Source organism: Taurulus bubalis (genome assembly GCF_910589615.1).
Source record: "Taurulus bubalis genome assembly, chromosome: 20".
Classification (NCBI taxonomy): Eukaryota; Metazoa; Chordata; class Actinopteri; order Perciformes; family Cottidae; genus Taurulus; species Taurulus bubalis.
Window position 1 is genome coordinate 12,734,559 of NC_136608.1, and position 27,746 is coordinate 12,762,304.

General features: G+C 43.0%; 1 protein-coding gene across 1 annotated transcript in view; it reads left to right on the forward strand.

Annotated features, from left to right (window-relative positions):
* Positions 1-26,622, forward strand: part of ppp1r12a (protein phosphatase 1, regulatory subunit 12A) — a gene marked incomplete at its 5' end in the record, with an annotated part of 48,204 nt that extends 21,582 nt beyond the window's left edge. Inside the window, 24 exons of the mRNA XM_079235799.1 lie at positions 313-431; positions 4,031-4,190; positions 4,885-5,029; positions 5,114-5,188; positions 5,335-5,426; positions 5,630-5,787; positions 5,992-6,113; positions 8,428-8,652; positions 8,865-8,956; positions 9,239-9,352; positions 10,026-10,178; positions 11,478-11,642; positions 11,999-12,169; positions 13,824-13,914; positions 14,086-14,265; positions 14,376-14,547; positions 16,743-16,864; positions 17,013-17,078; positions 18,863-18,879; positions 18,986-19,106; positions 19,509-19,613; positions 19,713-19,760; positions 21,037-21,087; positions 24,873-26,622. Coding sequence (XP_079091925.1) covers positions 313-431; positions 4,031-4,190; positions 4,885-5,029; positions 5,114-5,188; positions 5,335-5,426; positions 5,630-5,787; positions 5,992-6,113; positions 8,428-8,652; positions 8,865-8,956; positions 9,239-9,352; positions 10,026-10,178; positions 11,478-11,642; positions 11,999-12,169; positions 13,824-13,914; positions 14,086-14,265; positions 14,376-14,547; positions 16,743-16,864; positions 17,013-17,078; positions 18,863-18,879; positions 18,986-19,106; positions 19,509-19,613; positions 19,713-19,760; positions 21,037-21,087; positions 24,873-24,959 — 2,851 coding nt within the window. The 3' untranslated portion in view covers positions 24,960-26,622. The remainder of the gene's footprint in view (positions 1-312; positions 432-4,030; positions 4,191-4,884; positions 5,030-5,113; positions 5,189-5,334; positions 5,427-5,629; positions 5,788-5,991; positions 6,114-8,427; positions 8,653-8,864; positions 8,957-9,238; positions 9,353-10,025; positions 10,179-11,477; positions 11,643-11,998; positions 12,170-13,823; positions 13,915-14,085; positions 14,266-14,375; positions 14,548-16,742; positions 16,865-17,012; positions 17,079-18,862; positions 18,880-18,985; positions 19,107-19,508; positions 19,614-19,712; positions 19,761-21,036; positions 21,088-24,872) is intronic.
* Between the last annotated feature and the right edge of the window lie 1,124 nt (positions 26,623-27,746).

Below are 27,746 nucleotides of genomic sequence, written 5' to 3' on the forward strand. Positions count from 1 at the left end.
ATTCCATTTATATATGGTAATTAATCAGATTAACATAATCAGTGTTATTAGTGAACGTGTCATCACACAATTCCTCCTTCAACTATTTCCTCGTTAGTTGAGAGTGAAAGTTAGTTGAAAGTGACAAATGCCTCTGCCTCCTTTCCTTCTCTCCTTCTGCCTCCTTTCCTTCTCTCTCGTCAGAAGAGAGAGTAACATTTCAGTACAAAAAAAAACAACCCGACTTTGGGGAAAAATGTAGAATGATGTTTGTATAAATACCTCCTTGGTTCAAAGTTAAAACGTGTGTGTGTGTTGTTGTTGTTGCTGCAGGTATCTCATCGGCCAGGGTGCCAGTGTGGGAGTTGTGAACAGTGAAGGCGAGACCCCTCTGGACATCGCTGAAGAGGAGGCGATGGAGGAGCTCCTTCAGAATGAGATCAACAGACAAGGTACCGTATTCAAGACGTCATGAACTCCACCGTCCAGTTCGTATTAGACTTCTGCGTCGTCCTTCTCTCCCGACGCAAACGTGCGTCCATGAAAAATTACAAAAGTGTCTCAAGTGACTCTGACCGTAATATACGATCGTTTAAGTGGTAAAACTGTATGCGTTCGTGCACGTTGCTTTCTTTTAGTGGGTTATGTAACGGGGACAGTGATCATTAATGAACTTTGCTGTCGCTGCACCAGAGTTGGCCAAGATAACCAGCCAAATATTAAAATAGACTGTCATCCTTTTATGCAGAAGTATCAAGTGCTACCCTGTGATCAAGCTTAAAAATATCAATAAACAGTCCTGATGTGTTTAGCATGTAAATGGCAGCCCAACGTGTATTTCATGCACGTACGAGTATGTTGCTGACTGTCAGTCACCTGCTGTCTTTTCTTCTTTTCCTCTCCACTTCTTTGCCTGAATACAACTTACATAATATAGGAAAAGTCACCCAGCCGTGTTGTGAACACTCATGTGATGATTCGAAACCGAGAAGTCGAGTCTTTCTATTTTGAGCCGGGGCATTCTTGAGATGATGAAAGGCCCTCCCCTACGGTGAGAGGCCTCGCTCAGACGTGCAAAGTGGCCCCGGGCCAGAGGGGTGCTCCTCAGCTCACTAATAAAGGTCGGCTGGCTTGCCCTCCTCCGTGGCACCTTTTTTTTTTTAAAGCAAGCTTTACATTCCCTCTTTTACCACAGTGTGAAATGCTACATTTTATAACCACGGCCGTTGATGGTTTACAGTAAGGTGTGAAATGCAACATCTAAACCAGCCCTGGAAGCCCTATTTAGTAGTATATAATAGGCTTGCACTCCGGGTCAGAAGAGGCACAGTCTCCAGGTAATATACAGGATAATGCCTCCACTATATCCACACAGTTCTAAGTGCAGTGTGCTTTAGTGTTTGCTGTCTAGTGTCTAGAAAAACGCTTTATATGAGCTGTCTGTCACGTCACTGTTCTTTTCAAATGAGGTCCAAGTGTTTCTAAAAGCACATGACATCAGTGATGTTTTGGATGTAGCGCTCCTTTTCCCTGTTGCATAACAACGGCTAGACATACGCCCAGCCGAACCTCAATCATCTCGGCCAGCGGCGGCTGTCAGCTTTCATTTGCCGGAACAGAGGAGCTGCCTGATCCGGAGCATCCGCACGCTCCCTCCGCTTCAGATCCACCACGAACATATGCAAAATAACCCCTCCCAAATATGCATCTTCATTCACCATGCTCATATAATTATAATGTGTACTTTTTGCCTATTAAACTGCTTTCGGGATAAAACACTGCAGAGTGTGTTTGCGCTGCTCCTCCTGGCCTCAGGGCAGCTGCAGACAATCCGCAGCTCAGTTCTCTGTGAGAGAGGCAGCATTATGCAACTAGCTGTTGTGTAACGCTTCTGTATGATTTGTAATGTGATTTTCTCCTCTCAAAGAGATACCAGTCATGAGGTTTAACTTGTTAGCAAGTGACCATGGTTTCCCCTTGGCAGAGACAACCTCTTGATCCTCTCCTTGACCCTGATTAGGTAAAGTAGCTCCGACAGTAGTTTCCTAATGGCTCAGAATAAAACCATTATTTGTTATGTATTCTTTTGTTTTTTTCTAAAAAAGCCAGTAGCCCTTAAGTCTATCCTGGTGCTTTCTAGATTTCTGTAGATATTCAATGTTGTCTTTACCAAACATTACTGTAGGTGTATCGTCAGTTAGGTAAAAGAAGAGAGTACTCTTTTTGGTTCTATTGGATTTTTCTCCTTTTCATCTCATGTGGAAGATGTTCTCTTGTAAAAACTCAACTCTGATCCGCTGCCAACGCTTCCACTCTGCTCCTCTTGTTCTGTAGTTCTACTTAGGGGCCATTAGGCTCGCTGCTTTTTATAGACCGAGTGTAGGCTACTTCCCAAGAGATCACGGGACGTTGGCCTACCTGGCCAGCTCCCATTGCCTTCTTTAAATTAACTGCCTTCTAAGGAAGTTTGGGTTCATTTTCCTCCAGTTGTAGCATTTCTGTCTCACCTTTTTTTTATTTTAATTTGAGTTAGATCATACATATCGGGCACTGTATGCCCTTTCAATATCTAAAAGTTAAGCATTTTGAAACTAATGAACATGACATTTCTTGTCAAAAAGTCTTTCATTTACATTTTAATCCCATTTCACACTTGTATTTATTATTACAGTAATGTCATAAAGTATTGTAATTATTCAGCTGAAGTTGTTAGAGCTTTTGGATTTCTGAAACCTTTTAAACAAAACAATCTTGACAATATATTGGTGGGAATTACCAAGTTCCTGCTGCGCTGACCAGCCAACCACAGTGAGACGCTGGAGCAGTCTCTGTCAGAGTCAGTTGGTTTGAAATGTTTGAAATGAAACTTTGAATCCAGTCAAACATAAACCCAGACACTGAGTCATCTTCTTCCACTTTGGTTTCTCTTTCTTAGAATTCCGCCCACTAATGAGCATGTCCAGTTTCAATCAAACTACGATTACAGAGCTAGTTAAGTTCAAGTTAAGCCTGTGTTGGAAAGCGGATTTCTATTGATATTTAAAACTTGTAAACTTGTAGGTTGACTTGTAAGAGCAAAAGATTTCATAGCAGGTCTCTTAGCGACTTTGTTGCCTCTTCTTGTGTAATAACAGACCCCTGCTCCTCTCCAGCTAGCAATGGCGGGACCTCTGTGTAAAGATTTCCTCTGCCTGCACTTCTTCTTCAGCCAAAACCATTCAGCAGGCGCAGATGTCCTCTTTCATTGGTTTCAAAGCTCGAGGCAATCTGAGAGCTTTCTCGAGTGTCAGGAAATAAGCGATGATGCATCCTTGGGGGTAGAACAAAAACCTTTTAAGATCAGCTGAAGTTTTGGCTCCGGCCCCGGCCCCAGAGCAATCCTTGGACCGCGGTTTATGTAGTTCAACACAGTTAACACTCAGCCGACGAGTCAGCGGCTCATGCAGCGGCGCATTTTTAGCCCCGTCTCGTGTTCCAACCAGGTGTCAACAAGACAATACAGGCCCGGTGTCTCTGCATGCAGCATATAGCTTCGATATATTGACCCACTTAACTGGACGAGGCCTGTGTTTGGGGTTTTTATTGCAGACATTATTTCATAGAAAAAATTGAAAGAAGTTTGGCACACAACTTTTTATTTCTTTTGCTGAGGCAGAACAACACCCTCTAGTGTTTATAGAGGTTTTCAAAACAATGTCATAAAAGCACAAAGGTGCATGGGTTAAATCTTGTTTAAAAGAGACTTAATAGCTATTATTATTATTATTGTCCCATTATCAGCAGTATCTAAATAAGCAAAGATCCATATCATGGCTGTGTATTAAAATATATTAATCTATACTCACATACTCTATGTATACCACACATTCCAAACATTCCCATACCTTTTTTATCTGGATGTAAGTCGAGTCATTATAAATACCTTGATGTGATTCCGACCTCGCTCCTCCGTTCTCTGGGTTCAGTGTTACAGCTGGCAGCTTGTTTCTAAGTAGCGGGTAATCCTTTTAATACCACTTTGACGGTGTCGGCCTCCGCTGTCTCTCACCAGGGGTGGACATCGAGGCAGCCCGGAAGGAGGAGGAGCGGGTCATGCTGAGGGACGCCCGGCAGTGGCTCAACAGCGGACAGATCCAGGACAGCCGGCACACCAAGTCCGGAGGGACGGCGCTCCACGTAGCCGCCGCGAAAGGATACGTCGAGGTTTTAAAGTAAGCGGCGGCCTTGAGTTCACTGGTGTTTTTTTTTTTTCTCTGTTGGGGACCAAAAAAAAACAAATGTAACAACCAACTCATTGTTTGCTTGCTGTTGCACAAAGCTTTTACAGTTTGTCGTGTTATATAAATACGGTTTACCGGCAGCGGTGAGGCCTAGCATCGGGTGTTTTCTTTGCTAAAGCCAAACACATCTCGGTCTCTGCGTCTTGTCAACGCGTTCTTCCGACTTCGTCTCTGTTAATACAGATACGCCGCTCGAGGAAAGGAACTGCAGCCACCTGTTGATCTGGTCTGGGAAGCCGGCCAGCATACTCTACTGCCATGGATGGCTCTATGATCTCTCTGATGTTTAGCACCACGACAGTATATAAGAGGGGGATCTAAATGTTTCCTCAAATCATGACAAGTTTATGTGCTGAAATATTAGCTTTCAAATTTGCCAAAAAATCCTTCTGCTCTCGCTCGGCAATGACTATGATTCTCAGATGATGTGTCCGTGTGTTTAGGGGGGTGCACTCTGCATCTCATAAATCTGATCTGAACGCTGACGCACTCCTTAAAGCCTGGACGCTGTCGGCACCTTCGAATGTGAAAATCTTGACTTCTTGGATTTGATTCTGTAAACTAATCTTTTAACAACCTTGTTTTTTGTTCCCTCTCTCTCACTCCCACCCCATCATCCTTGCAGGCTTTTAATCCAAACAGGGTATGATGTAAATATTAAGGACTTTGATGGCTGGACTCCTCTACATGCAGCCTCACACTGGGGCAAAGAGGAGGCCTGTAGGATACTGGTGGAGAATCTATGCGACATGGACCTCATTAATAAAATGGTGAGGAACTGTCATGAGTCCCGTCACTAATTGCTGTGCAATCTCTATATTTTAGGTAACATTTGTTTTATTTCTTTCCCTCAGGGCCAGACAGCTTTGGATGTAGCAGACGAAGATGTTCTTGGATACTTGGAAGAACTACAAAAGAAACAAACTCTGGTAAGTAAATGTGGTTGGTAGTTGTTTACCTGATTGGTAAAGAATAATGAGATTCAGGCGTTTTTACTGCGATTAATTGTGTTTTTAAGATTGTATGCCTTGCTGTGTTTTCCTCTGTTAGATTGTCTTTGTTTTCTTTATTCCAGCTGATCGGTGAGAAGAAGGAAGTTAAGAAATCTCCTTTGATTGAAACGAAAACCACCGAGGACAACAACCAATCTCTGAAACCTGTCAAGAGGTAAATGGCTTGATGGTGAAAAATAATCAACGAAAATGGCCCCACTAAATTAGTTTTATGTTTATTAAGCCAGCTACAGCACGAACGTACGTAAAAGTTTGAATATTTCATATTGTATCTGGGACTTTGACTTGTATTTTCTCTTTATGGTCCAAAAATACTGCTGTAGTTGCTTACTGATGGTGTTTAAATGTGTGTTGCAGCAAAGAAACTCTGCTTCTGGAGCCGGAGAAGATCGCCCCACGCATCGAGACCTTAGAGCCCGAGAAGGTGGATGAAGAAGAGGAGGGGAAGAAGGACGAATCTAGCTGCTCCAGTGAGGATGAGGACGACGAAGATTCAGAGTCGGAGACTGAAGCAGGTACTGTGTTTGCATGTGATTTCATTTTAGCCTGCAGCAATTCCGGTCCAAAGACAAAGCATTCACTGCTTGTCAGTTATATTAATCACATAATTATCATAGAGCATGTTCTAACTGCAACACTGCATTCTTGTTTTTCATTAATTGTCGTTTGACTCCAACAACTCTCCCACTTTTTTTTTTTCTTCTTCATGATCCCTCCAGACAAGAGCAAGCCTTCAGCATCGGTGAGCAACAGCACGACGCCCGCCCCGACCAGCAACACAGTCTCGCCTCCGACTAGCCCAACCAACCAGGTGACAACCCCCACTTCACCGGTAAATAAGGTGCGACCTGGTGGTCAAGTTTTCATCATCCCACCCTGCACAGACAGCTGTCGCAGAACTGGCATTAAAAACAAAAACAGACGGGTCTCACTCAAATTAGCAGCTGATTGGTTTTTAAAATGTTAAAAAAGGAAAGTAAATGCTGCAGCACAGCTGTGATGTAACCATGTCACTAGTCTACCCTCAAGCTACTTCAAGTAGTACCTCCGCTGTGCTCTGTCGGTGCTTCATTCTGTACACAAATCAAATGAAATTCACCATCTATTTAGTTTTTCTCCCCCTTGAACACAAACCTCATTTCACAGTCGGCTGAAGTTGCTGGGGGTTTGCGTAAACGAGTTTTCAGTTCATACTCCAGGCCATTGCAGAAATAGTTGTCCCTGCTTGTGATTTGCTCTCCGTGTTGCAGTACAATGAGCGCACACAGCTCACAAATGTCACGGAGGCCCTGGGAATGACATTTACGACTAATCGTCGGTGGCGTTTAACCAACATGGCAACGGGCGGCACAGTTCATTGGTGGCTGAACGATGTTAACAGTTTACTCTGGAGACTTTTAGGAACCCAGGAGGCTAGAGTGGAGTGAGTGTTTTGTTGTTGTTAAACAAGGGCTTGCATGGTAGTGAGTCTGCTGCCCTCTGCTGGCAAAATGAGGCCAAGCAGTGAACCTGGTGACTTTTTCCAAGGGAAGGTCTGCGTCATAAGTCCACAGGTTTAAACAAATACTAAATGTGACATAATGGGTATTATTAATAATAATAATAATACGCTTTATTTGTGTAGCACCTCATTGCATCAAATGCAGCTCAAGGTGCTTCACAAGAGAAACAAATCAATAAAACATGGATTTAAAAACAGGGTGCACAAAATAGGATAATACTAACTTTTGGCTTTTCAAACCATCAACAGAAGTTGCTTGTCTTGTTTGTCATGTCTTGTTTGTACCAAACCCAAACAGATGGCTACTTTCACTCCTTTTTTTTCCTTTTTTTTTTTTTACACCAGTTTAACTGTTGGAAAATTAGGTGTTTTGTGTGGCCAAAATTAACATTTAGAACTAAAAGCTAATCCCCTGAATAAAAGCCTCATTCCATTAAGTCTGTGATATTTCAGACTGCATCATAATTTCACACTCCAGAATGCAGCCGACAGAGGAGGGTTCCTTTACAGCCAAATTTGCACCGTTTAGTCGATGTCCTGCAAACAGCGGCCACCAATCCAAGACTCTCGATATTTGTTCCTTTTTCCTTCTGCTTCTTTAATCGCAACGATCTTCTTGTCCTTTAAAGCCTCGTGCTCACACATCACAATGTCTTCTCTCTGACAAGAGTGAGAAAAGCATGAACAACATCCAGGTTTTGACACTACCTAATGTTTGTTGGATCTGTCACTTATTCCAACTGGTTTGGCAGTAAGCATTGTGTGGTGTGACTACGCCTTTAAAAAAAACAACTGTCCTTGCCGTAAAGTGTGTTTCTTTTGCTGCTGCTTCTGTCTTATTCTGGCCTTTTTTCTCTGTCAACCTCCTCCCTGCCCTCCCTTCTCTCTGCGTCTTTCCTCATCCTGGGCTCTTGTCTCGGTTGGCTTTAGTTTGATTGTATTACTCCCCTCATGCCTGTGGCGGAGCCAGGCTGTCCTGCATTGTGGCGTCAAGGCTTGCGCAAAACTGGCATTTCTCTAGTGCCCAAAAAACCTATGGTGAGGCATTGGTGTGCACCGGAGTTGTTCTCTCATCCTACATGCACCTGTGCACTGACAAAGTACTCACCACCCCCTCTAACCGCCCTGGCCCGACCCAGGCGATGCTGACCTTCACTCATCAACCCCACATGGTGTTGCTGTCACTTGTATAAAAAAAACACCCCAAAAAAGGACCGTCCTGGTTGTGCTTTTCACCGTGTGTCTGTGTTGCTTCTGTGTTTTGGTTTACTCGCTCACGGCTATGTTTGCATCAATTCTTAAAAAAGTTAGTTTTCTGGTCTGGCAACAAATTAAATCAATCAAACCTTTTTTTAATTTTTTATTCCAAGGTTTTTTGATTGCGCTACATAATTATCATATTTTGAGAATTGCATTAACTCTGAAATAACGTTTAGTCTGGTAGTTGTGGCATTGGATGTGATCTCTTAACTGGCATGCCCTGACGAAAACGTCCTCCTAATGGTCTCATCTTTGCAGCCCCTGGAGATTAATCCAAACTGTTATTGACCCAATTGACGTTTGTGCTACTCACCAATACAACTAATGAAACTTTACACTACTTTGAATGGTTACTTTGCACACTAAACCGCTGTCCCTCCCCACCTTCTCTCAGCCCACTCAGCCTGCTGGAAAGGTCTCGACTAAAGTGGAGGAGGAGAGGAAGGACGAGTCTCCAGCGTCGTGGCGGCTGGGTTTGAGGAAGACGGGCAGCTACGGGGCGCTAGCGGAGATCACCGCCACCAAGGAGGCTCAGCGGGAGAAGGACACGACCGGGGTGATGCGCTCGGCCTCGAGCCCTCGCCTCTCCTCCTCTCTGGACAACAAAGACAAAGAGAAGGTCAACTATTGTATAGAATAGAAATTGTAGTCATTGTTTTTCCTTCTTTTAGCCACAATTAGCTTCTTTTCTTGGATTTACCATTTACCAGCTTAATATGTATTTGAAAATGAGTAAATCATCCTTTGTAGATACTTTTTTAATAGTAAATAAAGTTGATACAACAAATATTCCATAACATAGGTCCTTTGTTTATGTCCCTCTGTCTACAGGAAAAGGATAAAGGAACTCGTCTCGCCTACGTGGCTCCCACCATCCCCAGGAGACTCGCCAGTACTTCAGACATTGACGAGAAGGAAAACAGGTGAAAACCGGGAGCTGAGTGGCTCTGTGCAAACATGCATTGGCACGAGCGCCCCCTGCTGCCCACTGCTATGTGTTGCAGGCAATAAGCCTCTGCATGTCGCGTGTGTGGCCCTCAGAACTGCCTTCAGTTAGTTATGTTGGCCAGCGATGGTTTGGGTAGATGTCACAGTGGGTAGACTTAAGTTAAATGGGGGACATAATTATTTTACACAGATCTAGTATCCGTGTCAGGATCTGTTTGGGGAAGCCTGAGGTGCTATTGAAGCTTGTGGTTCCCCAGGGACTCTACTGCTCTGATACGTAGCGGCTCGTACACCCGGCGGCGCTGGGACGACGACCTGAAGAACAGCGAAGGAAGCGCCTCCACCAACCGAACCCCCAGCTACCAGCGCAGGTTAGCCTCTGCTGCGACACAAACCCTCCATCCCTCATCTCTGCTCCATGTGATGTTTTCATCCACTGGGAGGTTGATTTACATAGCTGTGGAAGTAAATCCACTGCGTAGACGGCATTGATGGCTGTTTATCAATCATCTGCTGTATATTTCGCTCGGATGATGTCATTAGAGATGTGTACGCACATGCTTCCACGCACAACAGCGGCTACTGAGGAAGCTTTTCTCTTTCACTGCCACAGAGTGTTGCATGACTGTACCTGTCCTGTCAGGTTGCTGTGCCACTCGGTTTGCAATGCATTACTCATTGTATTTTAACAAGCCTATATACCTGTCTGGCTTCCAGATAAATCCAATTCCCCTAGTTGTTTGTGGCACAAAACCTAGACATGGACTTATGCTGCATGCATGTCATATGGGAAAACATATTAATTCATAATAAAACCAGGTGTTTGCAGACAAAAATCTACAAAAATCCTAATTTATGGCTTCTCCATGAAACCTTCTATGTTGCTTTGATCCCCATATTACATGAATGCAGCAATAGTTTGCCAAGCTCAATAGTCTTAAAATATCCATGTTTCTTATACTATATATATGTGTGTGTGTGTGTGTGTGCCTCCACCGCTAACATGCCTCTCTTCGCCCACCCACCCGCCTGCCAACACGCCAGCACCTCCCACACGCTAGCACTAGGGCGGAGCGGCAGCACGCGGGACGTGCCAGCCAAGTCTTCGTCCACCTCCAGCTTGGACCCTAACACCTGTAATACTAAACCCTGGCAGCCACCCTCCTCCCACTACCAGTCTTACAGCATTTACCGCAGGTACACCAGCCTCGCCCGGGGCACCGCCGTCTCCACACCCACCTGTCCTCTCTGACCGCGTGTCCCTGCTCCGCTGAAGCGCCCGCCATGTGTACCGTGTTGCATTCAATGTCCAATTGAATATCGAGAAAGAGTTGGACTAGCCTCTGGATGCAGTCTGGTGTACGGTTATCTCTTAATCCAGAGCACAGATTTGAACGTTTCGCCCAAAGCTTCCAGTAAACTTGTCATGCTGGTTGTTTGATCTTTAATGGAATGTTTCCGATTCCTGCAAAGCTTGAATACTGATTGAGTAAAACTTTGACAACTCTGTACGATCAATGAAAGCATGTTCAGAGATGGCAAGATTTCAAATGTCCTTTTTCAATCAGTTGTCATTTTTACCACTTAGACAAAATTTACAGAACATTTAGCCCTTCCTAGAATATCCAGAATAAAATGCTTGGATTCATTCAAAAAGACAGTTGGAGCTACTTTTTACCAATTAAACCAGTAATATCACAACCATTTCCTGTAGAGGATTTCACTATTGTTTTAACTGTGATGGGAAGTTAGTGCCAGTTAGGGTAAATAAATAAAATACATATTTAACAAATTTGAGGCTGGGGTGGGGAGTAATGTTCAAAGAAAAATTCAGAATTGTAAATTTATAAGAAATTATTCTCTGAGATTTTAAGTGGTAAGATTTGCAAGAATAAAATCATACTCAAAAAGCAGCATGTTGTTCTATCCGTATCAGGCCCAATTCACAGCAATCCAAATACAATCATGACTATTCCCTTTTGCTAAATCCGATTGAAGTATAATTGGATTAGGTCTGGATTAGGCATTATAGAATAATAATAGAATATGTCAAACACTGGCCTTGCAAAGGGACGAAATGGGATTCTTTGACAAACTGAAACACTGTTTTCCTGAGAATTTCTTTTCTGATAAATTTGTGACTTTAATCTCAGAGAATTACTGAGTTTTTTTTTCTTGGAATAATACCTCCGTCCCCTGGCTCTGTAATGTATTGTTTTTGACAGACAATAGCCTTAATACACTGTCAGAATTTAGGCGATTTGGCATGGATTTGATATATTTTTCCCCACTTAAAATACAAAACTCTTTTCTTTTCCCCCTAATCTCATGCAGTGACGATGTAGATGTAGTAAGCAATAAGGGTGCTAATATCTAATGAATCGACTAATTAACTCCAGCCTCTGAACTAAATAATTTGCGGTCTGTATTTGTGTCCCGCTCTGGCTTTTTGCTGACTCTGCATGTGTTTTATGTCTTGACGTTTTGTCCTCCCAGCGGCTCTTTTGGCAGAAGACACGAGGACCTGAGTTCCTCGACCACCTCCCCCTCCACGACCACCACCACCACCTCATCTGTTACCTCGCCCACAGGCCACCGCGGCCTGCTCTCCAGCCTGGGCTCCTCCTCCTCCCGCACTGGCTCCACCAGTCTCACCAGCAGGTACACGAACATCACAGCCATCAGCCGGACCTGAACAAAGGGATAGCGTCCACCTTTTCATGCAGAGCCTGTAGATGTTCCACTAGTTTTATAACTCTGTGGCTTTTTATCAGAAGGTTTAATCCACTTTTCCTGAAACGTTGAAACACACTCTGGGATATGTTGTCCTTATTTGGAGATAAAGGGGAAGACTCGTAGCATAAACCTTTGCATTTTATATGGGTATAGGAATGCTACATTATCTGACCTTCAAAGAGGCTGCCAGCAGACATGTGGCTTCGCTTAGAAGCAATTGAAATGGAATAATCTGTCAGGCTGAGCATGTTTCTTTCTAAAATGCTTGTATGTGTAAACAGGTACTGGTCAGAGGAGAGTGCAGAGAGGGAAAAGGAGAAGGAGAAGGAGTCTGCTGCAGTCATCCCCACTATAAACACTGGCTCTACTACGACCGGCACGTCTACCACTACCACCAGCGCCATATCTACCACTACCACCACTGGCATTGTCACTGGCTCTGAAAGACGCAGGTAACGCAAGCACACTCCTGCTGTCAGAATACCATAACTATGAGTTTATCTCTATGCTGATACTAAAACAATACCACGCGAAAACATTGAGAAAAGTACTGGAATAACAAACATATTTTGTCAGTGCATAAAACAAGAGGAGTGAATTATTTTACCATTGTGTGCTCTTGTGTTTAAATATCCGACGGTGCCGCTGTGTTGTTGTTTTATTACCTTCAGGTTAATGTTATCTGGATTAGTGTTAAATTGTTGTTTTTATTTCCTGATTCTAGCCTGTTGTTGGATGGGAAATCATCATCCTTTTCTTATTGGCCTTGGATATGATGGATTTGATGCATATTTCTTTGTTTGTGTACAATTTGTAGTTTTGTTTAGTTCTGAGATTTTAATTGGTGTTGATATTTTGGACCTGCAGCGTCCCATAGCATCATGTTCTTCTTCTTTTTGTGTTTTGTCTCTTGGCACGAGTACTTTTAAAATTGTATTATTTGATTACTGTATTTATTTACTATATTCGTTTTGTATGTTCATGACTTGGAACATTTACTTTAAGCAGCTTTAAGAAATATTGGCATGAACCTCAGAAAGGTCCCATCAGTCAAACAGTAACCCGGATGCTTTTCCTCTGTTTGAGAACAGGGTGTGTGTGTGTGTGTGTGTGTGTGTGTGTGTGTGTCTGGGTGTGCGATGTTCAACACTGTACAGCGGGGAGGGGAGGAGAGAGTCTGTCTGCATGTAAGACGGAGAGAGTGTTATGGAAAGCATGTGTTTGCACGAGCAGGGTCAAGTGCATATCTTCCTGTTGCAGTGCTGAAATAAGCCACCTGTCGTGGTGGGAGTGGGGCGGGGCGGTTTCAGAGCTTGGACCGCTCCAGCGACTCTTCCTTTTAAGGAAAGTGTGCAGAAGCTGCACTTTTCCCCTCAAGGCCGAGGCTGCACTGATGCTTCTGCGTGGCCACCAGAGGCACGCTGAGAGAAAGTGCTAGCATGTGTGCTGCCGGTTCAACCCGATGCTGTAGCCGCCGAAGGTTAAATGCAGAGATGTGTATCCTCTTTTACCACAGTAACTAAAGTTTACAAAGGGTTATAACTCTTTATCTTAGGAAACAGAAATGTGTTTTAATGCTCCACATACATCTTCATAACAGGGAATCCTCTTCCACCAGCATTTCTTACCGTACACAAAATGTTTTTAGACTCCTAAAAGAAACAACCATATTTACAGTGACGATAGACTCTGATGAGGAACTGAAGCTGTTATCGCTGCTGTCTTCAAAGCCACGAGACTCAAAACAAAGGAATGCTAGTCTACCGCTGCCTCCATCGGTGTGTTGGTTTGGGTTATTGTGTGACTTTGGTGAATCAGAAAGTCACCGTTTTAAAACACCAAAGTCACGCAATAACACAAACTAACCGATCGAGGCAGCGGTAGACCAGCAACTCGTCTGTTCTGCGTGGTTAAAATACAGTTTTGTTTTTTTCACTATTGTCCGGTGGCAGGCTCCCATCCACAACCATTACAATTGCCAGACTTATTTATACAATAATCGTGTTCATCCAGTTGGCCCATCTCAGCAGTCATCTGATGCTAGTCATTAGTGTTTTTGCTCTCCGTTCCAAAATAATTAACCGTATGGGCGTCTGTGTGTTTTAGGTCATATCTGACGCCAGTGCGAGACGAGGAGTCAGAGTCCCAGAGGAAAGCTCGCTCCAGACAGGCTCGGCAGTCAAGGAGGTCCACTCAGGTTCGTTAACCGATATTATCTCCTCTGATGTGGAAATGTGTTACTCCATTATGCCTAAATGTTTAATTTTGAAAGTTAAATGGCATTTTGTAGACTTATTCCAGTCTTCAATTCTTCATCCCAAGTAGAGAATTCAAATTCTGAAGATGGTGCATCGTTCTCTTCTTGCAGGGTGTGACTCTGACAGACCTGCAAGAGGCCGAGAAAACATTCGACAAGAGTCGTACCCCAAAGACCCGAGAGGAGGAGAAGGAGAAAGAGAAGCAGGACAAGGAGAAGCAGCAGGAGGAGAAGAAGGAGCTGGAGGTCAAGGAAGACGATTACCGATCGAAGTACCGCAGCTTCGAAGAGGTACGTTTCTGCTACAAGCTTTTGTAACCACCAATTACTGTATGAACACCTTTTTAATCTACACCTTGAATATCTGAATACCCCCCCAACTCTCTCTCTCTCCTCACCAGCGCTACCGGCCATCGTCTTCCTCCTCTACCTCCGCCATTTCCACAGTCAGCACTGCCTCCACCCCGTACACTAGCACCGCTTTGTCCTCCAGTTCCAGCTCCCTCAACAGGCCAAACAGTCTGACCGGGATCACATCCTCCTATAGTCGCTCCTCCAGAGACACGGAAAAAGGTTGGTGCCTTTCCCGTCCAAATGCACCTCTACAGCAGCTACATGTACCGTGTATATACACCTCTACAGCAGCTACATGTACAGTATATACACCTCTACAGCAGCTACATGTACAGTGTATATACACCTCTACAGCAGCTACATGTACAGTATATATACACCTCTACTGCAGCTACATGTACAGTGTATATACACCTCTACAGCAGCTACATGTACAGTATATATACACCTCTACTGCAGCTACATGTACAGTGTATATACACCTCTACAGCAGCTACATGTACCGTGTATATACACCTCTACTGCAGCTACATGTACAGTGTATATACACCTCTACTGCAGCTACATGTACAGTATATACACCTCTACAGCAGCTACATGTACAGTATATATACACCTCTACTGCAGCTACATGTACAGTGTATATACACCTCTACTGCAGCTACATGTACAGTATATACACCTCTACTGCAGCTACATGTACAGTATATATACACCTCTACTGCAGCTACATGTACAGTGTATATACACCTCTACTGCAGCTACATGTACAGTGTATATACACCTCTACAGCAGCTACATGTACCGTGTATATACACCTCTACAGCAGCTACATGTACCGTGTATATACACCTCTACAGCAGCTACATGTACAGTATATATACACCTCTACAGCAGCTACATGTACAGTGTATATACACCTCTACAGCAGCTACATGTACAGTATATACACCTCTACAGCAGCTACATGTACAGTATATGGCCAATCGAATTCCCCCTGACTGGGTCAATTCACCCCAGTGATGAGGTTGTTAAAGTGTGGATAACTTTATTCCCCTGTTCTAATGAAGAACTATTTGATTATTTGTAAAACGTATATCTGATCCAGTCTTTTTGTGCGTGCTCTTAAATAGGTGTGCTAACACGGTTAAAAAGCCAGCTTTGGTTATCGTAAAGCTGGGGAGGGAAGTTTGATCTAATCCATAATAACCTTTCAGCATATTGTAATTAAAGTGGTCTTGAGAGAAAAGCAGACATCTGAACCGTCTCTCGGCTCTGTGACGGGAGACTTTGACCAATCGCTGGTCATTTCAGAGAGAGGGCGCTCCTATTGGCTGTTCTACAAATGCAGATGTGCGTGCATCTCCCTTCACATAGCGAAAGCATGTTTTAACACAAAAAAAACTGCCATTCCAGCATTGGCAACAACTGCCCACATTGCAAAGCATCACCAAAAAAGGAAGACTAACTTCACAAAAAGAGAGAGAATAAACGCAATAAAACACGTGCCGGTATCAGTGACGCGGTTCAGAGATGGAGAGAAAACCGCGAGGTCCACATTCTCATGGGCAAACTGCCACACGTTGATTACAGGCATCCAGACAGATGGGGATTGGGTTGCGTTTAAAATTAAGTCACTCCTCTCTGAACAAATAAATCCATGAAGCATCTCTGGGAAAATAGAAGGCAGTTTTAGTCTTTTCAGCAGAAGGAAACACTGACCTCTTTGTTCTCCCATGAACATAATAGCCTCTTTTTTTTTTCTTTTTTTTTTTCTTTCCCCTCTGAACTCGAGCCAAGTCAAGTTGTTGTCCCGATCGTGTCTTTTTGAAGTCAAATCATTGGCTTGTTTAACCTGAACATTTCCCGTTTTCCACTTTGAATTCTTGTTGATGTGCAAATGCCCATACAGTAATTATGTTTATGTCAAAATAGTGAGAGTCAAATTGTGCTCTCATGAAATACTGACCAGAGGTCAAAAGCAGATGGTTTAGAGATTTATAAAAGGTGCATTTTCACTGCTTTTAGACGCAAACTCTGTTAAATGCACAAGACCGCTGACCGTCTCCTTTTACTGAAGAGTTGACGAACAAGAGTTGACGCTGACCAATAGTTTTCTTAATGTATATGTTGTCTATATGTTCTTTTTTTCTTCCTATTTGCACTTTATTATTATTATTATCTGTATTCAATATGTTGGACAGGAGAGGAGCATACTTTCAAATCTTCTGTATGTTTGCACATTAAAGCTGACTTTGAAAGATCGAATAATGTAGTAGATGCTTTTAACTGTAAGTTTATACAAGCTTCATTTTGCAAGCTTTCTTCTCTGCTGTCATTTTGGTATCGTGGCAGTAATATCGCCGGCGTGCGTTTGTCACGTTAACCTGCTGTCGCTCTTCTCGATTGGACAGAAATGGACAAAAAGGAGGAGGAGAAGGAGGGCGAGGACAAGTCTCAGCCCCGCTCCATACGGGATCGCAGGCGGCCCCGCGAGAAGAGGCGCTCCACTGGCGTCTCCTTCTGGACCCAAGATGTAAGAGATTTTTAAAGATCACCCTTCTTCGCCTTCATAAGTATTTAAAGCGCTCTTGATGAGGTGCAGCAGCAGTTCATAACACTTTTCTGCTCCCCTCGGATTATTTGGGTTGTGACCCTTTTTTAATCTGCGCTTTTGATTCCAGGGTGACGAAAATGACCCTGACCAGCTGTCCGACTCGGAGGAGGGCAGCGGCAAGGGAGAGCCACAGGTAACTCACCACACACACACACACACACACACACACACACACACACACACACACACACACACACACACACACACACACCAGGTAGAAAGTAGATCAAACTGAGCCCTCCAGCCCAAACCAAAGTCCTATTTCTTTTCTTGTGTGGCCCCGACCTCCATTTTATTCTTGCCCTTCTTCCTTTATTGTCCATTCTGGTCCTTTCTCATGTCTCATCTCGTGAAGTCCAGTAGTCTTTGATATTCACATTTCTTCCCTGTGCAGCTGAGATTTCCTCCCCTCCCACTAATCTTTCCTTCGCACCGTCTGTGCAGCCTTTGAATTTTTTATTGTTCCCCCTCGCTTCCTTTTTCTGGAGATTGTCTGTCTGGTTGCCGCCGTGACCTTGCAAACCAAAAGCGGCCTCAGCCATAGATCAGTGGGTTTTAAAAACATGCAGACATACAAAGGCAAGGAAGTCTGGGTCACCGGGGTCAGCCCACACACACACACACACACACACACACACACACACACACACACGCACACACACACACACACACACACACGCACACACACAAATGAGATGTCAGAGTTTTTCCTATTTGAAATGAGATTCAGGAGCAATGAAACGCATTTCAACCTTCAGTTTTTGCTCTTTATTTCGTCATATTCAATAAGAATTGGAACCAGCAATAGGCAAAATGAACATTGTAAGACATGGAGTAAACATTCTTCCAGTCGCAGAAATAAACAATAAAAACTATCCATGAGCTTTTCCAGCCAATTTAAATGTGTTCATACTATCGCACGGAAGAGCAGAAAGCAGCAGTGTTGTGAAAATATTCCTGGCTGGATGAACATCCTGTCTGAATGGGAGTTTCTTTTGCAGCAATAACACAGAGAGCAGACGGTCGTCGTTTACTTGAGTATAGTCAGCAGGGATCTACACACCTTCAGTCGGACAGAAGAAAGGGTGGAGCAGCAACGACAGAGCACTAAATGAGGAAACGAGCAATTATCTCTGCATGCAGATTGGAAAGCATTCCTGCCGGGCACTCGCAAGTAAAGCAGAGAATACGTGTGAAAGACTGGTAAAAAGTTAATGTTGCGAAGTTATAAAACTCAGAACACAAAACAAGACCACTGCTTTCTTATTCACCCATTATGATCCCTCTGTCACGCTGGCTGTTTATCTGATCCGTTGTTTTTCCCTCGGAGGCTTCAGGACTTCTTGACTCAGATGTGTAGCGTCGCGTCGCCGCCCGCCGTCCGCCTCAGGAAGCTGACGGCAATTTTATAATAGCTTTTATAAATAGCTGGAAGCCCGACCCTCCCTATCTGATGCTCAGGGCCTTGAGGCACTTTTTTTTTGCAGATTCCATCGTACAACTATTAAACAACTTTAATTTTCTCTCCAAAACAACACAAAGTAACAAGACCTTCTTTCACTCTCACTCAAACAAATCTCAAAATAAAAGCACTCCAGGTTACTGGATGACTGAAATCAAACTGAAAATAATTGGCCATGTATTCCACTATATCCAACATGAACGAGAAGAAAACTGGTCTCACAAAACTATATAACAACACACTCTGTATCATTTCCTCCGCGGCTTATGTTTTGATTCCTGGAGCTTTATGTCTTCTTCGCTGTGTGTGTGCGTGCGTGTGCGTGTGCGTGTGCGTGTGCGTGTGTGTGTGTGTGTGAGAGAGAACCGGCTTCAATCAGTGCATCTCTAGTTTCATGAAGTCATTTTCATCTTTATCAACATTAACATCAGCTTTTTATTTTTGCTTTCTTACAGAGCGACAGATTGTCCAGGTATGTTTTACCCCCTTCATGTTTTTACGCTCTTTCTTAATATTATCATCAGCTCTCGTGTGTGTTATCTGTATTTGTCAACGGTCGCCTGTTATTTCTGTCGTAGGAACGAGAGCAGCACTTCATCCCTAGATCGCAACGACATTCTCTGCGGCCGCGGCTACGGGGAGAGTCGGAGGACGTACTCGAGCCGACTGGACCGAGACGACGCCACCGACTACAAGAAGGTTCGTGAGGCGCCGCGTGAACTGATGCGTCGGCTCAGTCAAATCCTGCGTTTAATCCCAGTGCTGGCAAATGATTAGAGCACGTCAATCACTATAAGCTCTCTCTGACATGCACATAAAATGCGTGTATGAAAAATGTTTATGATATAATCAATATGACAATATTTCACGCAGTGGCCTCTTTGTGCTATGTGCAGCTCTGCAAGACTTATTATGCCTTATTTAGAAAAAGTGTGTGTGTTTTTATTTTATTGATATATTTACACCCCCACAATGTGGAAGGCTCAACCTTTTTTAGGTTTTAACATATTTTCATTGCCATATTTAAAATTGTTCATCATCCCTTGGTGTTTTGCTTGTTCCACTTCATGACTGTTGGATGTGTCCGTCTCCTCCCTGCAGCTCTACGAGCAGATCTTAGCTGAGAACGAGAAGTTGAAGGCCCAGTTACGTGACACAGACCTGGAGCTGGCAGACTTGAAGCTACAACTAGAGAAGGCCACACAGGTACGCCGAGCTCTCACTGCTTCATCTGATCAGTATTAATAAGACGATTAGGACATCCTGACAAATCTTTATTCCCTCCTCCCCCTCCTCCCATTGCAGAGGCAGGAACGCTATGCCGACCGATCACAGCTTGAGATGGAGAAAAGGGTAACGACAGTTTATTAAGCTCTATAACAAATGTCTTTCTTTGTTTGGCAACACTATACATGTAACAGATATGTGTAACTTCTGTCTCAAGTTTATCTCAAAGCAAATCTAGAACTCAAACATGCTGGTAACACTACCAATGGGTTTATGTCTGAAGGTAACAAGCAGGCCCCAATATCATCTGGGTAGTGGTATGATCCTAACCTGACTCTCCGTATCAGTCTACTCTCTGCTGCTGGCTGTCGTGTCACACATGTAGTCGGGGGTCAAAGGGACTTCCTCCCTCCTCGCCACCCAGAACACCGCCAACTTCTCTCTCACCTGTTTTTAAAACCTCAGAGGCAGCGTGTGGTCACCTCTTCTCAAGACTGCTTACTTTGTTATTTTTATGTGTGTGTGTGTGTGTGCGTGATTATCTCAATGTATGCAGGAAGTAGAGCAAGTGTTGACTGTTAAATTGCTTTTGAAGGAACCTCTGCATGTGTGTGTTCATGTTGTTTTTTGTCTCACTCATTCAGTAATAACGCTGACGTCTTCAGCTGCAGAGCTGTGTCGCCATTAAACCATAACCTCTTAGATTTTTTTTTAAATCCATCCATTATTTTTAGCTACTACAAGGAACTATAATTTGTGTTGATTTTGGCGCTCCCTGTGGACAAAAGCAGTAGTGTTTCCAAACACCAGATCCCCTCCTGTCTGCTTCTGCTGCTGGAGTCGGAGCTGCAGAAGTTTCTAATGAATGTCGTGAATCGTTCAATCTGATGTTGAGGGTCATCTGGCGATGTCGGGGCGTTAAAAATCCCGATTAGAAACACGGTCCCATCGTCTCATTGGCTTATGTAGGTCGTATAGAGGCATCGGATAATAAACTGAGACTGTTGCAACCAGTTAAAAGTTCCTTGCAGTAACTTTAAGACCGTCCTCCATTCGTCTTCACAACTTTGTATAATACAAGAATGTCATATATATATTATTCCCCATCCCACCATGAATAATGTAATTAACTTACCATTAACAACCTCTAAGCATCTACATCTCCCCGTCTTTGGACATCTTAAAATCTAAATTGTGTTTCCACTGAACATGTAAGTCTGTTACTGACTGTTGCTTGCAGACGCCTCACAAGACCTGCGTGTGTTCAAGTGTGTGTGCTACCGCTACACCCTCACCGTCTGCCCCACCTTATTGGATGCAGTGTGCTTTCTGCTAATCGTCTCTTATGAAGTATGAGTCCCGAGTTAACCTGCTCTCCTGTCGTCCCCCTCTCCTCCCGCAGGAAAGAAGAGCTCTAGAAAGGAAGATTTCTGAGATGGAGGAGGAACTTAAGGTACCAGCGCACACAGTCACACATTGTATTCTCTCTTCATGTGCAGTGGGGTTCAGAAGATTCACATTAATGGAGTCCAGATCACAGCTAGTGTGTAGGTGGTACTTGTGAGTTCCTACATAGTGCTAACAGCCGTCACTTATGTCTGAGTGTCCCTCTATATATATACATCTGAATCACTTATTTTGTATTTTTTTTTTACATTTGTTTTGGAAGGAGTTGTACGTTATACCAACTGCTTGAGATATAATATTGATTTATTACAACTTGGGTCTTATTTTCATGGTTTAGCCGTCACTTATATGGGTTATGATCATTGTACTCGAGATGATTTCTAGAATCTGGAAACACGAGCAGGGGAGTGAAATCCTACTGCCAGTAGGAAGGATTAACTACAAGAAAGGGAATTCCCCGGAAATATTCTGTGTGTACATGCCTGTTTATTAAGGAGCTATTAATGCCGGACAAATATGATATGGCTGATGAAGAAAATACAACCATCACATACAAAAAAACCCACAAAATACCGTATTGGCCCGAATATAAAACGGACTAATCCTCTTGGGGAAAGTAACCCAGAGACACACTCATCTGCCATGAAACGCAGCTCTTAAAGCTCGTCAATCACTCTCACACACTTCTGTCGGGGTAAACACAACTTTTTTTTCTTTGCTGCTTGATACAAATGGAGAAACATCTTCTTACACTTCCGGCCCCCTGCTTCTGGAACAACCGTCAACCAGGATCAACCAACTCAGTGCATCGGGGGTCGCACCGAGGACGCGGACTCCGTTTCGTTGACCTCGCGTTGTGGGCGTGACCATTTTTGCCGCGGCGTCACGGCTTATGTACAGCCAGCGTGTTTATGATTCAAATGATTTACAAGAGCACAGAGTTCTTCACAGATCTAGCCTCTCAAAGGACACCAGAGTGATGCATTTAACTTATGCTGCATTTAAAATACTGCGTCGTCAATATCGTGCAGTCGTAATCAGAAATTAAATTTGACAAGTTACAAAAATGTATTTTATGGCTATAAAGCTGTAACGGGTCACCAGAAAGAGTATCTCTCTAATGTTCTGAATATTTAAATGTGTAGACATGTAATATAATGCATATAATCCAGAATATAATACAACCTCGAACTCTTACATGTGTGATTTCCGGACTTAACCCGTTTTACATTCTGCCCAATACGGTGCCTCACCCCCGCCTCATGTCGGCCTCCTGGTTCACCTGCTAAATGTGCGTCTCTTCTTCTGTTCGGGGCGCTTCTCAGGTCAGCTGTTGTAATCAATGTCGACATAACATTTAAGCTCTTCTACCGAGGCGGGCCAAGTAAATGCTCCTGTTCGTGAAAACTGATTGTCTTAATTTCAGGAGCGCAGATTACATTCTTGTACGCGAACGTTGTTCCCATCGCTGTGATAACAAAGTGTTTATTTTTCGGGCAGCTGGCCGATCTTATCGGTGTCACTTCTCCATTCTATCTACAAGCATCAGGCTGAACCTGGAAAGCTCTTAACCGTTCCGTCGGTTTCCAAAATCTGTCCCCATTTTCTAACAATCTTCCTCTTCTGTCCCCCCCCTTCTCCTTCTCCTCCTCCTCGGCCCCCCCCCTCACCCCCCCTCCTTCTCTATTAATTTATATTGTCTTGTCTTTCATTAAAACCTTTTCTCTCTCGATTTTTGTGTTAAACACGTTCCTCCTTTTCCTCTTCCGCTATTATTCCTCTCCTCTGTGCGTCCTCCCCTCTCTTTTGTTTTCTTATGTTGTTGTTGCCCCCCCCCCCTACCCCTCCTCCCTGCAGAACCTCCCCCAGGTAAAGCAGGTTCAGGCCCTGCGGCAGGTTAAGGAGCGGCTGCAGGCTGAGAACCGGGCCCTGTCCCGAGTGTTGGCAAAGCTCTCGCAGTCCGCCTGCAGCCAGCTGCCCACCGTCGACCTCTAAGCCACGTCCGTCTGTCCACCACCATCTCCTCCTCTTCCTCCTCTTTCTTCCTCACCTTCTCCCCCCTCGACCCCTTCCCAAACCTCATTCTTCTCATGCTCCATCCGTGCTCTGCCCACACCCATAGACAGGCAGGTGCCCAGCCGCTCAACCACCACTGGTTTTCTAACCTTTCCGCCCCCCTCGGCCTCCCCAGAGCTTTTGGTTTTTAGATTGGGGAGGGTGTTTCTTTTGTTTAGTTCTTACAACAGGACACTCTCCTTCTACAGAACACATCTGGCAGGTGATTTTCTACACATTTCAGTACATTAAAAAAAAATCAGAAACCAACATGTTAGATAAAACGTGCTCCAGGTGAGTATGATTTTAGAGCCGGCAGATGTCTGAATTGAAGCCATTGACTCAAAGTTAGCTGTAAAGGAAAGTGTCCTCCTTGTAGTTTCTAGCTGTGACGCTTCCATCAGACGGAGCTCAGGCGTTCAGTTTGGCTTGTTCTGGCTTCTTTGCATGAACTGGCTTCCTTTTTTTTGGCCCCAAAAATCTTCAGACTGAACAAATTAAAAATTCGACAGATGACATGAACAAAAATAAGTCGGCTGCATGGACCGACAGCAGTGTCTGATCAACTTCAAGTATAAAACAACTCGTTTAAGCTCGCAGTTGATCGTCATCTGTATTCAATACATGAGTTTGTTTCTAAGGGGATTGAAATCTCTTGTTGTTGAGTGTCAGTGTTGAATCCTGCAATTTCCCCACTGCGGCACTAATAAAGGATTATCTTATCTAACATGATTTTCTACTTAAAGTTGTCGTCATCACAGCATCTGTACATTTGTTTTAAAGAAGAGTTAAAACACCAGATTACTTAGTAATATCTGTAATCCATGAGTAGATTTAAAGGCACACATAAGTGAGTTTTTCAGGAGCTATTTTATACTCTTATTATTTTTTTGGGGAGGTATTTTTGCATATTCAGTATCGTACAACAAATACTTGAATCAAAGTTTACCAAATCGGATGTTTTGTGCCTGTGACCTCACACGTTAAACATCCAAACAGAGGACGTTGTCTTGGAGCATTACCTCAATATGCCTTCTGCTCTTGAATTAATAACTTTATGCCTTAATCTGATGTAAACGGGTCAGTTTTATATGTATAAATCCACTCCCGTACAGTTTTCATGAAGGGAGATATCAGCTTTATTTTGTACCAAAGTGTAAGCGTGTTGAATTCTATTAGGGTTGGCTCTGTTTTGGCGCCTCTGAAGCTGAAACAACATCCAGTGTAGCGTCACAACTGCACAATAGTGCATTGTGGGTCTGTAATAGAAGCCACCTGTAACTTAACGGTATTTCTGACCGCATTAGTTTCTTATTCGTACAAACAAATCAAGCAGAGTTGCTCCGACACCGGCTGGGCTCTGCGATCCTAAACGATGATCCAGAAGCAACTCTTCTTTCTCTCTGCCGTGTATTTTTGTGGCTGCCGGTGAGCAGCCGTTCAGATTGTGCATGGCTTCCTCCAGATCTCTTGGCCTGTGGTGTGCCCGCTTTTACTCTGCTCTCTTTTTTTGACTTGGAACAACGAAGTGTGTTTTTTATTTTTATTTTTTTATAAAAGAAGAAAAACTAAACATGAGAGCTGCTGTGTGACTCCCAATATTGCAAGGCTGCAATTAACAGTTTGTGAAACTGGCCTGACTGGTGTAACGACTCCATATATCTGTCGAGACTTGTCTAAGCCCTCTCTCTCTCTCTCTCTCTCTTTCTCTCTCACTCTCTCACTTCTGTGTCTCCTCCACCCTTCCCTCGTTTCCTTTTTTTTATTCCCTTTCAGATGCTCCCAGACTTGAAAGCAGACAACCAGAGACTAAAGGACGAGAACGGAGCGCTCATCCGAGTCATTAGCAAGCTTTCCAAGTAGAAACACCCCACCCCGCCTTCCCGCCCGTCTTCTGCACCCACCCTAGTCCCCCATGGCAGTGACTAATGGAATTGCACATTTAGATATTAATTGCAACAGACATCAGAGACAAGACATTTTTTTTCTTTTATCTCCTCTCAGCTCTTTATCTCCCATTTGCTCCTCCACCGCAGCATCCATCCATCCATCCATCCACCTCCTCGACTATTACCCACTAGACTGTGTGGCTGCTGTCCCGATAGAACCACTGAGTTTACAGAGCAAAAGGAGAAAGGGTTGTGTGATCAGCATGTAAAAGCATTGTGGGCGGGGAAGCCTGAAAACTATTTAACCAATAAGCCTTAGTTGTACATAAAGAGAAAACGAAAAAAAACACTTGCAGCGATCTCTTCTCTTCTCTCTCTCGGCTATCACTGAAGAACAGATATTATCCAACACCTGATTTTATTTGTGCCACAATCTCGCTCTTTTTTTTCTTTTGTGTGTTTCTGCTCCCTGTGTTAGTGTTGTGTGCTGTGCAGTTTCCTCCCTCTCCCTCAAAGTGCCACTTGTACCCTGATATCAGATCCTTGTGGCCCCTAATTTCTCCATTTACCCCCAAACACACACACCAAACACACACACACACACACACACACACCACACCCCCCTCTGTGTCTTCCTCCAAGAGGGAATTTTTTTTTTTTTAATCTCGCTTTAGCGAAACGAGGCGGACCTGGTGGAATTTAAGCTTTCACTGTATGTGCAATATGCATTTTTTTTTCTTCTTTTTTTTTAATGCTTTAATGAGTCCATCACATGTAGGATTTTTCACTCTTCCACCGCTTTCATCGCTCACCTTCCTCTTTTTTCATTTTTTTTTTTTTTTTTTTTTTAAGTTTGTAGTGTAGTCAGTTTATACTCTGTATTTCTCACTTTGTTTTAGCAGGTACTGAGTGATGCTGTATATACCTGTATGTATTTGTTTGAGACCAGCACATGGCATGCATTTATGGTTCCCGTCTGTTACTATTAAAAGTATACAAATTCCAGAGGACAAAAAGGTGTGTTTTTAATTATTTTTCTTTTATAGTCTAAAGACATTGGATACAGTACAGTTGGAGCCTGTCTCTCCTACACGGGACGTTTTCTTCTTCTTCTCCAGTTTAAAATACGTGTTCACTTAATTGTGAGATAAAGAAAATAATCGCTTCACTACATTTCACTTTCGTTGTGTTCAGTAACTTGGAAGAGTGCTGTTAAATTTATTTCCTTTTTTTTTTTTTAAAGCTGTACTATTATAGCCAAGGTGTTGTCACAAAAAAAGAAAAAGAATATCTTAGGTATCGCTAACCCAGTCCTTTTTACAAATGTCTACATGCACTGTCAATGCCATGTGAGGAGTCTTTATGTCAGGTTGAAGCAAATCACCACCATCAAATATTCCATGCATCTGAAAACATTTTATGCATTTCAGTGGCCTTTTTAAGGATGTTTTAGTAAAAGAAGTTGTAGATGGACTGATGACTATCTACTCTGGTTTAGACCTTTTTTTGTTTGTTTTTTTCTTTATTTTATTTCTTTTCCCGTCATCTTGTAAAATAGGTGTGTGGCTTAATACATGCAAGCTGTGCTGTGACTACCAACCACTGAAGAGTTCATTAAAAATAAACTTGTACATTGTAAAGTTCCCCCGTCTGATTATTTACATGTGCTTTTATTATCATAACCTCATCTACACTGATGTCATTTAATTCATATAAATGGCTCCAAAGGGTCCGTTCACTCTATTTTTGTTTAGTTTGACGTCTCTATTGTTTTGGATTAGTCTTGGATTGTTATTTCGAGGATGACATCGTTTACACGGTATCAGACCATTTATTCAGGATTTTATCCTTTTTTGTGGGATATTTTAGAGCAAATGTCTTGAGACTTGTTATTGCTTCCCCTCTTGGCCAGGACTCTTCCCTCCGGAAGCTTTTGTGGTTTGATAAATGTTAAATAAAATGAGAAAATAAGAACGTCAGAGATTCTTCCATATGACCAAATACAACGCAGCTCTCATATTGTCATTTTGAGAAAGAAAATGCATCCACATCAATTACCAACAAAATATTTTCATAAAACAATAATATTCTCGTAACATCGAACCTCATTGTGATTTGTTTCTTTGATGGAAGTAGTTGTGTCTACAGTGATGTTTTTGGATTATTAAGAGTTAAAGGACACTAATTCATTGTTGATATATTTTTATTTACCTCCATGTTATTGGGACAGAGGCAGATAGCTCAAGAATCTCAGCGTATAAAATTAAACCGACTGCATGATGAGACCAGCGTAAAATAAACACTATTTTTTATTTGTGTGAACTGACCCCTTGAATGTCATTATAATCTCATCACCAGTCATACATGCCTTTGAAAATGATGTCAACAGTATATTTACACTTATAATGTATTATAATCAGTTTTAATGGGTTATGGTGGGAATATAAATTACTCTATACAGAAATAATATGGGGGGGAATAATGAAGTATTAAGCGCTTTATGATTATTGGGCATTATAACTATTTCTGAGTGCTTGTAGCTATGATTTTGCAGCTCAACAAGCAGATTCTGTCCTATTTAATGCCATTAATTACATTTAAATTCAAGAGGAGTTGACTGCTATTTACTACCAATCCTGTCTCAATATCACAATATGAATAATAACTGGTGATTGTTTGCTCAAAGGGCTTACTTAGGTCAATATTGAGCCGGAGCAGCAGAGAGCCTCTCCACTGTAGATGCACCATCATACCAGTAGGT